Source organism: Drosophila erecta, unplaced genomic scaffold, assembly GCF_003286155.1.
Source record: "Drosophila erecta strain 14021-0224.00,06,07 unplaced genomic scaffold, DereRS2 tig00000126-arrow-pilon, whole genome shotgun sequence".
NCBI classification, from domain to species: Eukaryota; Metazoa; Arthropoda; class Insecta; order Diptera; family Drosophilidae; genus Drosophila; species Drosophila erecta.
This window is the reverse complement of record NW_020825209.1, coordinates 4,162,364-4,178,629: the sequence shown is the minus strand read 5'-3', so window position 1 is coordinate 4,178,629 and position 16,266 is coordinate 4,162,364. Positions and strand designations below refer to the sequence as shown.

The following is a 16,266-nucleotide window of genomic DNA, read 5'->3' as shown; positions in this document are numbered from 1 at the left end:
GTTTCAATTGTTTTAATTGTCGCATAAGTGGCTCAATAGGCCGCAAAAAATTGGAGTGGAAGTATTTTACTATGCAAGAAAGTTTTATTGAAATATATTTATACGAGTGTACCGCTATAAATAAACTGTTAAGTGTAGTTTAAAAGTATTACAGCATCATTAAGTCTTTAAGATATTCCCACGACACACCATTTGACTTATTTGTATAACGACCTGCACGATTACAGTTGAACATATCCACTAAAGATTTAACACTTTTTGATAGTTAGTAATAATGTGCGTAACTCCTAAATGAATGTCATCTAACGGGGCATACTGTATAAGAAAATATTTGCTTATAGATCAACCAACATTTTTATAAGCTGGCATCATTTTAAATCGTTTACAGAATGCGATTAAAACTAAAATGTGCACCTTCGGCGCGCATTGGCGAAGCTCCACTGTGGCAATTCTGGGTTTGGCGTTTGGATCTCAACCCATCGAGACACTCGACACTGAAGAAAGCGGCGAACGTCGGGAACATGACTTTTAACGGAAAACATGACCCGCGAAGTATTTGAAAAGGTCAGCGAAAACAAAAACAAACAGAGTGGCCAAGCCGGCGTCTCTGGGGAAGAAGACCTTGCCCAAAGTCAAGAGCATTGGGGTCCGCGTGCTGGGCAAGATGATATAAAGAATGTGACGGTACATTCTGCGGCTAGTAGCCAGCAGGGCACACAATCGAGCAGATCTAACCGAGATGCGATACTCCATAGCAATGATCCCCATTCTGGGACTGGTGCTCGTAGCGCTGGTCCACACCGCACCCGTGGAGGTGGTCTATAGGGGCGAAGGCTGCGCCTGCCCCACCCAGCTGGGTTACCAGCTGAATGTGCCCAATACCCCCAAGCCGAGGAAGTATGTCGGTGGCGAGTACGGCTATCGGGTGGAGAAGCCCGTCCAGACGAAGGCCAAGATCACCTACAGCTTTGACTTCACTGTGGAGCAGCCCAGGACACCGGCGCCGCCCAAGAACAATCCCGCCAAGCTGTACGCCAAGGTGGACCGGATCCAAGTCAACAAAGCGGGTAAGGGTCGATGAGAAAGTTATCTTAGGCGGACAGTTCTTTAAAATTGTTTGATATTCAACAAGTTGTATAAGTCATTCCTAAAAGTTCGATACTAACCCATAATATATGTTCCACAGATTGCCAGGCCAAGAACAAGTCCACATGCGGCTGCTCGAGTTGCTCCGGCCAAAAACCCAGGTACGTAGCTCCACCGGTCAAGTCGCCGAACGCCATTCGTCGTCGCAGGGATCTTCGCCAGCCTGGTTCGCTGCTCCGCCGCCGGCTCATGCGGCAACAACAGATCCAGGAGCGTCCGCCACGCTTTGTGAAGCTGTACCACAAGGATTTGACTCCTGCCCAGGAGAAGCATCAGCTTAAACTGTTTGGCCTGTTCCCCGTGGAGTCACCAGAGTCGGTAGCTGACGCGCCCAAATCCAAGAGAAAGACAAAGAAAACCCAGCCGAGCTGGATGGGATTGGGACGGCGTTTAAAAAAACGAGATATTAAGGGAGAGTTCGATCTCCTGGAGCAAGAACGATCCCAGATCGATCTGACTGCACCGGAAATAATCCAGTTCATGCCCGAGACCCTGAATCCGGACTTTAGGCCCGGTCAGTGCCACATGGGCTGTGGAGCGATGACAGCATCGGCACCGCCACCAGAAGAGCCACTGCCCAAGGAGGAGCAGGTGCCTCACACGGCGCATACTGCTGAAACGGAACCGCCAGAGCAGCTGAACTCGATTCCCTCCAAGAGGGCCGCATTTGGTTACTATCCTCTGCAGATTCCCTCGCCACTGGGCCGCCAGGAGGACTACAAGTTCGTGGACGACTCGCAAATTAGGAGCCTGCTGTCCACCACTTCTGTGCCGGATCCGCAGGAGTACAGCTCCACACCGCTGCAGTTTGCCGGTGACTTGGAATCGATCACAAGAAGATCCCATGGGGCGCCTCATGCCAGTCTGGGCGGTGGCTATCCCGTGGAGCATGTTTCCGACTCCCAGCTGGACAGCATTATCTCCGGGATAGTATACAATCATCCTGGCTACGATCACTACTCCACAGAGGGCAGTCTGGTCGATCCGGAGCCCATTCAAAAGCAACAGACAACAGATTTTCTCAGGAAACTCATTGATGGCCGCCTGGGCGGCTGGGGCTTCGATCAGGCACCAGAAACCGAGCATAGTTTACGGAATGATTACTCCATACAACCGGCCAAGACCTATGGCTACAATAGCCACACGCAAAATGGCTACAGCATAGACACTTATAATGCGCCACCCATCACGGATTACCTGAGGGCCTGGTTCTAGTGCCCAAACTAGCCAACATAAAATACATAGTTTTAGAACTTAGTGTACACAAAAACCAAAGAACACAGAAAATCATTTACGAAAAGTTCGCAAAAAAATAGTAATAATAGAATATATTAAACTGAAAATACTTTGTGGTGTTTCTTTCTTTATTCACCCACCGCCTTCGTCTTTCTTCTCTTTGCAGCTACGAAGACGCGGGCTACGGCTACTGAAGAGAGGTCTTACCAATATAAAAACCGAAATTAAAACCAAAACTCCAACCCGAGAGCAGCCCAACCCATCGGTATGCTGAGCTCGGCTTAAAATCCAGCGGAAAGTAGGCCAGTGGAGCACCATCCGCTTTCGGGCCCAAATTCGCTTGTATATATGTATCTACATGTACTATAGTTACCACGATGATCTGTTTTCAACCTCCGATTTCTGTTTACGTTTTCCGCTTTTGTCGGCACTTCAAGAAGTTGCCCCAATTAACTGGCTAATAAAGTGTTTGCTTGATAACCAGTGCTCGATTCGATGGTTTTGGGTTCCATGCTGCACCATGGTGGGCTTGGGTTGTGCTATATGATGCCCCTAAAAGTATGCCCCGGAATTAGATATACTAATTTCAGCCAGCTCGTAATCCCAAGCATTTGAAATTGCATATATTTTTGGTAAGAAATCGCTTTTTTAGGTATTTATTTAACTAAAATATGATATCGACAATTCTTCTATTTTCTACATTGCAACTATAATGCATTAAAGGCTTTAGCTTACTTATCATCAAAGAGCCGAAAAATATAAAGATCGCGCATTTATCACGATCTGTCAATGGCCAAATATTTTTTGTTCTGCATAAACAAATGGTTCATCATTCAGCGACAAAATTCTTGCGATTGCATGCAATTGAAAAGCCAAAAGATACTAAGATACTCGCCGCCAAAAACGACAAAAAACTCGCTGAGCTTCGTGACCATAAGAGCAAAACATTCTAGAAGAAACTCGAGATTCATGATTACTGAATAAATTTAAATAAAGTAACTGTATGAACTGTTTAACTTCATGCACTTTTTAAGGTTAAAACTTGTAATTTCCCTTGCTTGTTAATAAAATTGAAATGTTTTACTTGCATGACATTTCCTATATGTCCTATATATTTCCTATATTCATTTAGGCTTCTTTCAAATGTACAACAGTAAAGCAGAACTCTACTCACTTATCCCTTGATTCAATAAGTATGAATACGTATGAATAGTTAATTGCCTGAATTTTGCATAATGCACTTGGGTTCGAATACGATGTAATTCGAAGACCTTGTATTTCGGCATGTCAACAAGGTTTTACAGCATCCAATTAATGGCACATACACCCATTACAATCAGCTAAAGAATCGTTAATTTATTGTGAACCCATTGACAAGTGCCAAAGAATTCAAATGACCCTGGCTCTCTTTTTTTCTCTGACGCATCAAGATCACTGGAGATTCGTGGATGAGACATCTAGTGCATATGGCATATCTGGTTATAGATCACGTCCCGGCACGCCATTTTTTTTACCCGAATCGAGATAGTTTTGGGGGTATTTAAGTGGATTCCATGGGAGCCGGGGCCCTCAGTCGAAATGGCAGCCGACGGCAGTTGGCCCATACTACTCTTGTTGGTCTCAACACAGGCCATTATTCACGCAGCGGTGGGTTTCTTGCATATACATTGTAAATACATGTACTACATGGTACACACATTATTTGTATAGAATCTGAGTGAGTCCACGCCCGGCCCTGAGGAGGAGGTCAATGTGAGCACTACTACGGGTGCGCCGCTGGAGGAGACCACCAAACGCTTGGACGCTCGGGCTGAGCCATACGATAAGGGCGATCGGGAGCAGTACGATGTGATCGATGTATCCAGCGTCACGGGCACGGCGGTGGGCAGGCCCAAGAGTGGCCAGACCACAAGGATCTACACCACCGGCGATGTGGACGAGAGCTTCTGGCTGAAGCACCTGGGCGATGACTTCAAACATGCCATCCATCTGCAGGTGGGCGGCATCAACGAAGAGTACAATCACCTGATCAACCGGACCCAGAACGGTGTCCATGAGGAGGTGCACCACGAGTATTTACCGGGTGCCGAGCGACCTGGCGGCGCAGTTCATCCACCTTCTCCTCCGCCTGTGCCCCAGCAATCGCGTCCCGCTTATCGTCAGGGTTTCGACCACCGAGCCGTGGCCATGAAACAGCAGTATCTCATCCATCAGCAGAGCCAGCAGGCACATCCCGCCCAGCAGCGCTATAACTATGCCCACCAGCACGCACAACACTACGCACCACAACCACAGCAACAACCACAACCACAACCACCACCACAACCACAATACCCACAATACCCACAACACACACCACACAGACACACAAACACTTACGCAAAGCCGCAGAATTATGCGCCCCAAGATTATAAGCGCCCGAGTTATATCATCAACTCTAGCGAGGATCAGTTGCATGCCGAGCAATCGAATCCCTCGCCGATAAAATCAGCTGGGGAGGATCAGCCCCATCACGAGGAGGAGATGGACTCCTTTGGCGGCCAGCTCAACTTCAAATCACCCTTCAATGACTACGGCAGTCGCCCAGCGCGAGATCTTACCTATCTTCTCTTCAAGCGGGGTCTCTAGAAGTAAGATCCACGTCATGCCAAACCAAAGACTTGCGGTCTCCAGTCCATTGAGTTCTATAAATGCGGCTGAGCCACTCACACCACCCATCCACACACAACGCAACTCACCACACAACACAACACAACACGAACACACAACACGAATCACACAAACACTGAGATTAAGGAAATTATACAAAATAATAATAAACTAAATAAAAAATACTTTAAAAATGGTTGTGTCTGGATTAAAATACCATAAGGTCATTCGAGCTTATCAGGAAAACATTTTCAGTGACTACCCAACAAGTTTCAATTAAATTAAAAATTTACTGTCATTGTTTTGGTATTTAGTAATAAGTTGATAGGCTTCAAATATGTTTCAGCTTTAACGATAAATTATTGCATTTTAAATTGAGACGAAACGATCCAACTAAAATATTACACTAATAAATGTAAGAGAATTTGTGTACCGAAATATATGCTAATTAGTTTATAAAATAAAGAGAGAAATATGTAAAATGTTTTAATATTATTAATTGTTAATAATATTCCAAGAAATAATATGGTTTGGAACTGCACCGAATGAATTCGATTATAAATGAACTTATATACCATGTTCTTTAGTTTACATGTTATAATTTTCTCGGAAATTTTTACAAATTTATCTCTTCACATATCGTAGGAGAAATATATTATCAGTTTACGAGAAAATCTTTAAATTTGGATGAAATCTCTTTGATTGCAAAACTGTGCAGAGGGCATGGGTATGTGTCCTAATTTTATGGGCAAATGACAAAAATGAAAAAATCAAGGAGAATAACTTCAACCCAAAGGCATTGCAGAGAGGAAATCAGGAGCCACTCCCCGAAACAGTAACCATCTCCATAAAGCCACCCAAAACGAGACGCGTTGGCATTGTCGATCTCTGGGTCCGATCGCTGGAAGAACTATGATTCAAGCCAAGGGAACCGCCACAAATAGAAGATTGCGACGGGCGGAAAGCTGGTGCACCGCGGTGCTTAGGAGGTTGGTTGTCTACAGATCTGGGCACGATGGCGAGACAAAGATGCGGCGCAAAATCGGAAATGGAAATGGATCACGTAGCCGGCCATGGCGGGCAGCGATTATAGGCGCTATAAAGAGCCGGAGTCATCGCCAGACACCGAGCAGTAGACGATCCACACGTAAACGGCAACATGCAACTCGGTCTCTGGTTTGGCATTTTGGCCATCGCCGCCACGCCGGTTAGTAGCCAGGTCATCCATGGCATTCGCATTGGTCATCCCTCTAATCTCTCAAACTCTCTCTGTCTCGTTTCCTCCCTTAGCTGGTGAGCGCTAATTATGGTCCCGCTGGCGGACACGGACACGGACATGGCCATGGACAGTACCTGGCCGGTCCCAATGCCGGACTCGAGGAGTACGTGAATGTGGCAACGGGCGGCAACCAGCCGTCGGCCAATCAGATCGCCTCGCAGGCCGAGATCCAGCCCACGCCGGAGGAGGCCCGCCGTTTGGGTCGCGTCCAGGCCCAACTCCAGGCCCTGAACGCCGATCCCAACTACCAGAAGCTGAAGAACTCCGAGGATATTGCCGAGTCTCTGGCCGAGACCAATCTGGCCAGCAACATCCGCCAGGGCAAGATCAAGGTGGTGTCGCCACAGTTCGTTGACCAGCATCTGTTCCGCTCCCTGCTGGTGCCCTCGGGCCACAACAACCACCAGGTGATCGCCACCCAGCCCCTGCCCCCAATCATTGTCCACCAGCCCGGCGCACCGCCAGCCCATGTGAACAGCGGCCCACCGACTGTGGTGCGCGGCAATCCGGTCATCTACAAGATCAAGCCCTCGGTCATCTACCAGCAGGAGGTGATCAACAAGGTGCCCACTCCGCTGAGCCTCAACCCCGTCTACGTGAAGGTCTACAAGCCTGGCAAGAAGATCGAGGCCCCACTGGCCCCGGTGGTTGCCCCCGTCTACAGCCAGCCCAGGGAGTACAGCCAGCCCAGGGAGTACAGCCAGCCCCAGGGTTATGGTAGCGCCGGAGCTGCTTCCTCCGCTGCCGGTAGCGCCTCCTCCGCCGATGGCAATGCCTACGGCAACGAGGCCCCACTGTACAACAGCCCCGCGCCCTACGGCCAGCCCAACTACTAGGTGGTCAGGTCATCCTGGGCACGGGCTGCGGCTGCTCCTCAGCTGCGACAGCTGGCTTAATTTAAATTTTTGTTTTTTTTTTCTTTGCCAACTACTGAGCGCAAATAAATGAAAAAATACTTGAAACGTAAACGTTTTGTCATCCAAAGTTTTTGACCAGAAGGGGCTACAAAGTGGCAACGAAGCTGTTATTAAGTATATCTTCATAAATATACAAAAGCAAACAATTGTTACAAGTATCAACAGTTTTCTTAAACTATAAATAATAGAGGGAATTTGGTCGAAGTATGAACATAAAAAGCATGAACAAGAGTTTTTCAAATATTTTATAGATATGATCCACGACATGGTACTTATTTTATGACAGATAATTTGCAAGATATTGGTTATCAGTATGATAACCATTGTCATGATAATCATTATCATGAATTTCACACTCTTGTGATGGTATTTTTACTGCAGTTATCATTTAAATATAAGTAATGGGATCAAAAGGTCATCTTTATCTACAAATTGTTCATTCTTAAGAAAACAGCTATAAATAATACAGAACCCAGCATTAATGGAGCAATTAATATTGTTCACCATCTTTTCTCTCAAACAAAGACTTAATTTTTTGGCATGAAAATAACATCTCCAAGCTTTTCAATACAAAACATTCAATTTATATTACAGATTTATAGAGAGCAATATTAATATCATAATAATTACAGATATCTTAGCTGTTTATAGGCTCTTAAATTCAAAAGATCATCTTGAACTCTCGTTGCAATCAGAGATTTCTTTTGTCTGACTATTAAGTATGCTCTTTTACATATACACTGAAGGCTCTACCAAATTAATGTTTAATTCGAAAAATGTTATTCTCCAAACTATGTTATCGCATATTTGCAAGGAATTCTCCGTGCCTGTGCCCAATTTGGACAATCGAATCGTTGCAATCCGCGTGAAACTCAAGGACTTTAAGTGGGTAATCATTTCCCCCTGTCCACTTACACCGCGAATTGGCTCTTACTCCGACTCCCGAGTCTTGTGTCTGCCAATGCGGAACTATTTTCGCTATCTGAGCAGACGTTCGGACCTCGATATGCGGCGGAGATTCACAGCCCGGCTGTTGATTCCGACTTGGTCGCAATGGGTTCGTTGTTATTGTAAGATGGGCAATGGGTAACCGGGCAGTGGGCAGCGGGGTTTTTGTGGTTGTGGCTTCTACGTAAGTGGAACAGACGCCGTGATATGCGCTGGCAGCGATGCGTGCGATCTATCAGCATTTGGCCATGTTTCGCTCGCATCGCGTGGGTCCGGAGCGGAACAGCCGGCACCGGAGTTGGCATCAATCCAAATGTCACGTACCCGGAGCCGGAGACGCGTCCGGAGCATATTTAAAGTAGTCGGCCACCAATGGAGGGCAGCAGAAGACAGCAGACAGTCCAAGTGGGAGCACACCAGAAGCCAAAGAGCAACTGGAACTGCAACTGGGAGTCAAGATGACGAGATCGACCTACATTTGGGCGCTGGCCGCCTGCCTGATCGTAAGTTTTAAGCTGCTCGAAATCTTAGGATTAATCCCAGACAACGAACTGTTCCATTCTGGAACTCTACAAGTTGGCTGCTTTCGTTGTCCCATGTAAATCGTACTTCCAATTTATTTACTTGATATAGACTCCCAGCTATATGATCTCAAACATCAGCTCACTATAGCACTTGAATACCTCAAATGATTAGCGAATTCTAACCCGTTTCCTCATTTCTCCCTCATTTGTTATTTTAGGCCTGTGCGAGCGCCAACTACGGCAGTTCCCAGGGCTATGGACCCGAGTCCGGAAACGGAGTCGCCGATGGCGGTGCTGAAGCCGCAGCTGCTGCCGGCGGTGCCGGCGGAGCTGGTGGCGAGTTCGGTGGTGCTGGCGCCGGTGCTGGTGCTCTCGAATCCGGAGCCGATGCCGCTGGCGTGGCACAGGCTGGCCAGAGCAGCTACGGCTCGGACCAGAACATCCCGTACAAGCCGGTGAACACCAAGGGCAACACCCTGACCTCATCGATCACCTACCCGCAGAACAAGGGAGAGATCCTCATCCATCGTCCCGCACCCATCATTGTCAAGCGTCCGCCCACCAAGGTGCTGGTGAACCATCCTCCATTGGTGGTGAAGCCCGCTCCCGTGGTGCTCCACAAGCCCCCAGCAATCGTTCTCCGCAAGGTCTACGTCAAGCACCACCCACGTCGCGTCAAGGTGGAGCCCGTGTTCGTCAATGTGGTCAAGCCCCCAGCAGAGAAGTACTTCGTTAACGAGAACAAGCAGGGCTACGGACAGGGCTCCCAGTCCCACGGACACGGCCATGGACACGGTGGCCATGGACACGGACACAACGGACACGGACACGGTGGACACGGTGCTGGACCCCATGGTCCAGGACCCCATGACGGTGGCCGTGCCCTGCCCGCCTACGCTTCGGGAGCTGATTCCGCCGCCGCCAGCGCTGGCTACCAGCTGCTCCAGAGCGGTAACCAGGGTCTGTCCGCCCTCGCCAGCATCGCCGGCGAGCGTGAGGGTCCCTATGGTCCTGGCCCAAGCCAGCAGCACTATAGCGCCGGTCCAGCCGGACACGATGGCTATGCTGCTCCCGCCTATTAGGTGGCAAAAGCGGAGAAGTTACGGATTGGATGACTGCTGTGGCTCCGGAATTACCTGAAGCGGCTGTTCAGTCATCCGCTTATCCGGCTGATTTACGTTGTTTTTACAAAACACAGCCTGATCGTTCAACGCCCATGCCCACGCCCACACATGCACACCCCATACCACCCACCCACCCATTTAACGGCTAAGGGGGGCCTGGCATTCAGGTTTCTTTGCAAACAAATAAAAAATTTGAAAAAATTATATAAAAGCTGACTGTTGTTCGTTCTTCAGAAAGGTGAAATATGGTGAAATACGGATTATATTTAATCAAAGTACCTTTACATCACATCTCTAGCGATCTGGAAGATCTGTAGATCGACTTGGGAAAGTACTTGATTCAGTCAATTCGATGAAGAGATCCCCGTGAAAACATAGGCAATATTAAATATTCCTTATTTTAACTGGACTGTATTTTAAAATGGTCTCTAACTTTTCAACGATATAGTACCAAATACTATTTGTATTATTAGCGGATATCAGTGCCCCTAAAGTACATATATGTGATGAGAATCGCTTTAATATTTGTAGAGAACGAACTTACATTATTCGCAGCAATGAGTGTCGCCTATAATACAATAAATCCACAGCGCAGGCTGTCATTACACATATCGGTTGTCCTTCCCATTGTTGTGCGGGATCCCATCAAATTCCACGCAATGTTCAATAACAAACGGGCGGCAAACTTGACGGTAATAATATGTAATATAAAGAAGCGATCGGTTGATGACAGGTGCAATCGCAATGTAGGTCGCCAGTGCCGCCCATTTGGCAGTTTGAAAATTCAGCATAAAAATGCGATACCTTTGCACAGAGATTTCAGTCTGTAAGCAGAAATAAATTGAGAGCGTTAATAAAATAACCAACTAAACAGAATTGCTAAAGCGAACAAGAACAAATCGGTTTCAAGTTCAAATAATTTTTTTTTTTTTGCGAACACTTTTCGGTAGTATAAAACAACAGAGGCGAAATGAGTCAGTTATGCTTCCTTGTAATAGGATTGTGTTTCGCATTCATGGCGCTCTGTTCTGGTCAAGTTAGTATCTATTTTAAAACAACTGATATGTAATCGAAAAATGTACAATCAAGTATAACATATAAAATCAAAATCTTGTGCAGGGTATCACAGAAAATCCCTATAACCGAAATTGTCACTGGGACATATATTGCTTATTGGCCGATTCTAAGTAAACATACCATACAGGTACGTCACTAAAATTCCAAATTTAAATACTTATATGTACAACGATTTCGATGATACCATTTACAGTGATATTGTGATATTCTATGCAAAGTTCAATAGTACTACAGTCTATTTTGCTCCAGTTGTTTTGTAATTTTCAGCATTAGATACTTATTTTCTGAATTTCTTGAACTAGCCATCATCAAAACGGATAATGGAAAGCAGCATGGACGCGTTGCACTCCTTAACTCAACTCATCATTAGCATTATCGATGGTTTTAACATGGGCTAGTTCTAGCACGATAAAGTCGATAATTGAACTCATTTTTAATGTACTACACTCTAAAGTAAAGTAGTGAATTTCTAAAGTTCTTAGTTGTACATTTTTTTTTGTTGGAATTTTGTTTTTAGTTAATTTGATGTAATATGTTACAATATAAACCAATGCATTAAAAAGCTATCTGCTTATCAAAAATAACAGCGTTTTCCTGAACTAAAACATGAACAACTTTCGTTTTTCTCATACAAACAATTGTAACTTCAAAGCCAGCACATAAAATATAAGCGATATTTTACAATGAAATTAAAGGATTAAATCAGAGTTCCTTATCGTATGGAAGATCAGCGTCGATGTGATGTTACGAGGTGAACCAAAGCAATCCAATCCACACCTTTTGTTTGCTATCTGAAATCGCGAAGAAAGACGAGAAATACCACGTAATTGCAGCACCTGCATGTCTTTTGTACATCTTTTGTCTTTTGCGTTGCACTCGAATCTTGTTTTATTTATGGTTAATTGTATGGTACAGTTTACATAGGTGAGTCTCTAGCCGAACAGCGAGTACATAAATATATATACGAGTTTATAGAGTTTTAGTTGGAAGGGTTTTAAATAAATCATATAAATAGTTGGTTCTTTGATTTCGTGACGGCTACCTTTAAAAAAAATCGCATAAAATTACGTTAAATTACAAGTTTAAAATGAAGTTAGGTTGACATTTACGTTAAGTTATGCAATCGATTGTTGTACAGCAGCTGTATGGTTGGTTTATGATAGAGCGCCAACGACCAGGTGGCCTATAAAATGTTAACTACAATTTTAAAAGTGAGATTAAATTTAAAAGACGTTAATTGCAATGGAATGGAACGCCTTCGATCTGTAAGGCCTCTCTCTTAGAAGTGATCTACTTTACCCCCACCCCAACCGCTTTTTCAGTGATGACGCGGTGCAGCATAGACAGCTGCAGGCTGAGATTGGACGGGTACGGGAGCTGGCGGCAAGGGGGCTGCCTGCTGTTGTTGTGGCTGAGCCGACGACTCCATGTTATAGTTGTTGATCACCTCATAGGGGGCCACCACCGGAGCTGCCATGCCCCAGGCATAGGGATTCTGAAAGTGGGTGAGTGTGGATAAGGCCAGACCATATAGAACTATTTAATGGGTTAGTATGTGCATCCCTCCTACCTGTCCTTGAGCTGCTCCCGCTAACTGAGTTGGTCCCGCCTTGTGGAAAAATATCGGTGGCGGTGGCGGCGGTTGGAGCAGCCTAGGCGGCGACATCATGTGATGATGCGGCGATGGAGAAGTGTAGAAGCTAAACTGACTGCCACTTGAGCTGGGCGAAGGCGTGGGAGTGGGCAAATAGGACGCCGGCCCCAGCGGATCCTTAATATCTTGCAGTTGATCTGGACGTTTAACGCGCATCTTGGTCGGATTCAAATTGCGCTTGGCGTATGGGGTTTTCTCCAGCGGTGAATGCTCCGTGGCATTTACCACCTCTGGCGAAGGTGGTGGTGTAGACTCGGCAGACAAATGGTCCTCTGTGCCTCCAGTTCTTCCCACCTGTTGGTCCGTGTTGTTCTGCTGGTGGTATCCAAATATCGCAAGATCATCAGGCGGTGTGTGGTGGGCCATGCGCCAATGCATATCCACGCCCATATTGTAGAAGTATCTTAAAGTTATCATATCCACTGGCAAATCCTCACCGTTGAGGTGTATGGAACGACGTGGCTCGCCAACTCCGGAAACATTTATCGGTGGAGATGGAAGCGGCATAAATGGATGCGGTCCCGGTAAGGCAACCGCTCCCGGCGGTGGTGGACCATAACCACCAAATGGCATGTAAACACAACCTTCGGTTGGCGGCTGATGCGGGGTTCCAGACATAGGAAACTGAAACTCCTCGGCAAGAGCCATCGGAGAAGAAGGCCATGGTGGCGGAACCTGCCCAGGACGACCCGGAACAATGGGCATATAATTCATATACTGAGTGGGCGGCGGGGCAGCCGAAATTGGAGAATCCTGCGTTTGGCTGGAATTCGAGTTCTGCCGCTGAACCCTGGATGTCTTTGTGCGCTGCTGTTGCTGCTGTTTCTGCGGCTCTTCACGGTCCCGCTGCTCCGTTGCTGGGTTCTGGTCATTATGTTCAGCATCTCTTTGATCGCGCTGCTCATCGTCCTGAATGTGCACCTCCTGATAGCAATTATCCACGGGTATGTAGCCCTGCATCGGCATCAAGTCACACTTGCTGGGCTCAAAATACTGGCCCATTTCGAACAGCTTGTTCTTCTTCCATTTGGTAGGTTTGTTGGCTTTACCAGCAAACTTGGGCAGCGGCAAACGAGTCATCTGGCGTTGATAGCGGAATGGCAACGCCCATGGGCGGTACTCTTCGGGCGGCAGGGGATGGAGCGACTCATAGGGAACCTAAGCCAACAGATAGTTTTCATATTAGTAAGCTCACTATTAAAGCGACAGAGTTAAAGAGTAGCTTCGGATACCGAAGCTGTTCACCCTTGCAGATCTATGTACTAATTTCTTGGATCGAAATAAATATACTAATATTCAACTAATCGTCAACATATTTGACGAGCTGTTGGATAAGATAATCGATTCAAATTCAATTCTTAGCATTTCTCCGCAAGGGCCTGGAAAATCAGATAAAAAAAGGGGTACCACTATCTTTTTGCCAATCGCCTCAACAAAGACGACGCAGTACGTCTTGTCTTCGGAGATGCTTTGAATGTGGCACGTGGGCATCTCCGTTTCGTACTGCAATTCCACCTTGCACTTGGCGCCCACCTGGAAAACAAATGACACGGCAACGAGACGAGGAAGGATAAGGCTAGACATATAAAGTAAAGTATTAAGTGTATCGAGTGTGTAGATGAAAATGGAAGTTAATTTGGATGGGTGGTTGACATGAAACGTGTATGTGTGTGTGTGCGTGTGTGTGTGCTAACGATAATCCAAAGCTCTGCCCAGTTTACCTTAAAGTTATAGTCATTTATGTAGACATTATAGCGCTTGGCCTCCTTGCGCATATCGTTCCAACAATCAAATTCTATGTTCCGATACATATATGGGTCCATGGATTTCGCCACCTTGTAGGGAAACGGAGTGATACCTAAAAGAAGGTAGGTGTGCGGGTTTAGTAAGATTATGTAAATATTTCATTTTGGAAATTCGCTTTACTGACCATCATCCAGCAGCTGGCGGACACAGGACTCCAATCGGTTTGGACACATGGGCAACTGATCGTTTTGTTCGTGGCCAGTATTGCCAGATTGCTTTCGCTCCTCTGGATTTTTAATCTCCCGCCGAGCTCCTTTTCGAGAATTATTGCTCTGATTACCATTGGTGCTATGGAAATTGCACAGCTTATAGTTTTCCAATATACAGTTGGTGTTCCCCGGCAGATCAAGCGTAAAAACTCGTCCATCGGAGCACTGAATGCGAACCATATAGCCCTTGTCATCGAACACCACATCGTACCGATCCCAGTTGAAAGAGTGTGGATGCAACATGATCTCCACAGCAAATGATACGTCTGGCAATTTGAAAAGCTTCTGGTACAGCAACTTAAAGGCGATAGCTGGAAATGCGCACGTATATACATAATAGGCAATATTCTATTTACTAATAGGCTACCTACATTGACAAATGGCGGCCGTTTCTATATACTTTACTTTATACACCGAATCGAAGTGATTCTCATTGTTGAAGAAGACACGGAAGTTTTCCGGATAGCGACGATTAAAAATGACGCTGGTGCCCATGTTGTAGGGCTCATACAGGATAACATTGCGGCTAAAAATCGTAAGGAAATCGTATATATTGATTGCAGTTTATAGGAATATGATAACCAATGTTTATTTACCGATACAAGCAGGACATAGCGCGTAGTTCTGTCATGGTTCCATAAGTCTTGGGCTTCGACATGTCCTGCATGTAGCTATCGAAATCACCAGGGATGTCCTGGGAATAAACAACCAATATTTATAAATATATATATTTTTTTTTTCACAAAAGGTATAGATTGTTTATCGATTCACGTCAAGAGGAACCGTACCTTCTCAAAGATGCGTCGTTTGAGGGTCATGAAGCGGACGCACTCCAGCCGAATCTCGTAGTGCAGCATCTGGGTGTCGTACATCTGCTCGGCGATCACCCGGAACAAACTGGAGGCGTCCCGGGCCGTATGTTTCCTGTAGAGTCCACGGCTCTCCAGGTACTGATCGTACGGATCCGGGGCCTGCCGGCTGCCGGACGTAATGGGGCGCTGCACTTGCATGTCCATGGCGACTCCGCTGGAATTGAAAAATGTACATACATTTTATTCAATTCTTCTTTGTTTTCCCATTGAAATACAACTATTGCACAATTAACAGTTACGAGAGGGCCCTGACCTCGATCCATTTGACCTTCACAATCATTACGAACCTGCTATCGGTTCACTAAGAAATGTGAAGGACTAACTTTATTTAAACACCAAGTCTTATTGCTTATTGGAACTTGATTAGAGTAGGGTTAAAGCATAAATTTAATTACATAGTTTGAAGCAAAATTTGTTGCAATAGATATTCTCATTTTTCACCGACTCAATACCAGCAAAGTGTTAGAGCAGGATGACAATAGCCACCTGCGAATTCAAGATGGCGGCGTAGAAAGCCAACCGAACGAAAAAGAGGAAAAGAAAAGCGATGAAACTAATAAAAATTAAATATTTGTTTAAATAATTAGGACTCTCTAGCTGGGCTTAAATAATTTTGTTTCGTTAATTTCGCTTGACAAATTGAAGTTAGTAAAAATGTTTTAATTACGTAAATTTAAATCGAAACGACTCATTACCGGTGTTCTGGTTTTCTCTACACTCTTTATTTTTATAAATAGTTAACAATTAAAAATAACACTGTGGCATCCGCACTTAGCACCGTTACACGAAGAAATGAGGCGAATGGCACGATCTTGCATTCCAGAT

At 45.7% G+C, this 16,266-nt stretch overlaps 5 protein-coding genes across 6 annotated transcripts; 4 read left to right on the top strand and 1 right to left on the bottom strand.

Moving 5' to 3' along the window:
* Window positions 1–708: 708 nt before the first annotated feature.
* LOC6549679 lies at window positions 709–2,860 on the top strand. 2 transcript variants are annotated; one of them, XM_015155344.2, is made up of 3 exons: window positions 709–1,067; window positions 1,187–1,247; window positions 2,549–2,860. In XM_015155344.2, exons 1-3 carry the CDS (start codon window positions 740–742, stop codon window positions 2,574–2,576), a joined length of 417 nt encoding a protein of 138 aa, XP_015010830.1. In that variant the 5' UTR covers window positions 709–739; the 3' UTR covers window positions 2,577–2,860. The 2 variants fall into 2 exon arrangements, with proteins under 2 accessions (XP_015010830.1, XP_001977438.1); XM_001977402.3 differs by having other exon boundaries at window positions 1,187–2,860.
* A 1,089-nt stretch (window positions 2,861–3,949) lies between these two features.
* Window positions 3,950–5,178, top strand: LOC6549678 (myb-like protein K). Its single transcript, XM_001977401.3, has 2 exons — window positions 3,950–4,029; window positions 4,093–5,178. Exons 1-2 carry the CDS (start codon window positions 3,961–3,963, stop codon window positions 5,008–5,010), a joined length of 987 nt encoding a protein of 328 aa, XP_001977437.1. The 5' UTR covers window positions 3,950–3,960; the 3' UTR covers window positions 5,011–5,178.
* Window positions 5,179–6,158: 980 nt separating this feature from the next.
* LOC6549677 (chorion protein S36) lies at window positions 6,159–7,364 on the top strand. The gene is made up of 2 exons (XM_001977400.3): window positions 6,159–6,238; window positions 6,322–7,364. The coding sequence occupies exons 1-2, from the start codon at window positions 6,191–6,193 to the stop codon at window positions 7,144–7,146; spliced, it is 873 nt and encodes a 290-aa protein (XP_001977436.1). The 5' UTR covers window positions 6,159–6,190; the 3' UTR covers window positions 7,147–7,364.
* Window positions 7,365–8,562: 1,198 nt separating this feature from the next.
* Window positions 8,563–10,003, top strand: LOC6549676 (chorion protein S38). The gene is made up of 2 exons (XM_001977399.3): window positions 8,563–8,678; window positions 8,918–10,003. The coding sequence occupies exons 1-2, from the start codon at window positions 8,634–8,636 to the stop codon at window positions 9,779–9,781; spliced, it is 909 nt and encodes a 302-aa protein (XP_001977435.1). The 5' UTR covers window positions 8,563–8,633; the 3' UTR covers window positions 9,782–10,003.
* A 1,773-nt stretch (window positions 10,004–11,776) lies between these two features.
* Window positions 11,777–16,244, bottom strand: LOC6549675 (protein ovarian tumor locus). The gene is made up of 9 exons (XM_015155607.2): window positions 16,137–16,244; window positions 15,358–15,595; window positions 15,166–15,263; window positions 14,941–15,095; window positions 14,485–14,880; window positions 14,276–14,412; window positions 13,962–14,087; window positions 12,471–13,712; window positions 11,777–12,395 (listed from the first exon to the last, which is right to left on the bottom strand). Exons 2-9 carry the CDS (start codon window positions 15,583–15,585, stop codon window positions 12,219–12,221), a joined length of 2,559 nt encoding a protein of 852 aa, XP_015011093.1. The 5' UTR covers window positions 15,586–15,595; window positions 16,137–16,244; the 3' UTR covers window positions 11,777–12,218.
* Between the last annotated feature and the right edge of the window lie 22 nt (window positions 16,245–16,266).

What these genes read in the sequence shown, in the direction of transcription:
- LOC6549679 (XM_001977402.3), top strand. Translation starts at nt 740, where the DNA reads ATGCGATACTCCATAGCAATGATCCCCATTCTGGGACTGGTGCTCGTA. An exon ending in GATCCAAGTCAACAAAGCGG is followed by an intron (nt 1,068 to 1,186) that starts GTAAGGGTCGAT and finishes TATGTTCCACAG; the next exon opens with ATTGCCAGGCCAAGAACAAG.
- LOC6549678 (XM_001977401.3), top strand. Translation starts at nt 3,961, where the DNA reads ATGGCAGCCGACGGCAGTTGGCCCATACTACTCTTGTTGGTCTCAACA. An exon ending in AGGCCATTATTCACGCAGCG is followed by an intron (nt 4,030 to 4,092) that starts GTGGGTTTCTTG and finishes TTATTTGTATAG; the next exon opens with AATCTGAGTGAGTCCACGCC.
- LOC6549677 (XM_001977400.3), top strand. Translation starts at nt 6,191, where the DNA reads ATGCAACTCGGTCTCTGGTTTGGCATTTTGGCCATCGCCGCCACGCCG. An exon ending in TGGCCATCGCCGCCACGCCG is followed by an intron (nt 6,239 to 6,321) that starts GTTAGTAGCCAG and finishes TTCCTCCCTTAG; the next exon opens with CTGGTGAGCGCTAATTATGG.
- LOC6549676 (XM_001977399.3), top strand. Translation starts at nt 8,634, where the DNA reads ATGACGAGATCGACCTACATTTGGGCGCTGGCCGCCTGCCTGATC. An exon ending in CGCTGGCCGCCTGCCTGATC is followed by an intron (nt 8,679 to 8,917) that starts GTAAGTTTTAAG and finishes TTGTTATTTTAG; the next exon opens with GCCTGTGCGAGCGCCAACTA.
- LOC6549675 (XM_015155607.2), bottom strand. Translation starts at nt 15,585, where the DNA reads ATGGACATGCAAGTGCAGCGCCCCATTACGTCCGGCAGCCGGCAGGCC. An exon ending in AACGACGCATCTTTGAGAAG is followed by an intron (nt 15,264 to 15,357) that starts GTACGGTTCCTC and finishes GTTTATTCCCAG; the next exon opens with GACATCCCTGGTGATTTCGA. An exon ending in TAAATGACTATAACTTTAAG is followed by an intron (nt 14,088 to 14,275) that starts GTAAACTGGGCA and finishes TTTGTTTTCCAG; the next exon opens with GTGGGCGCCAAGTGCAAGGT.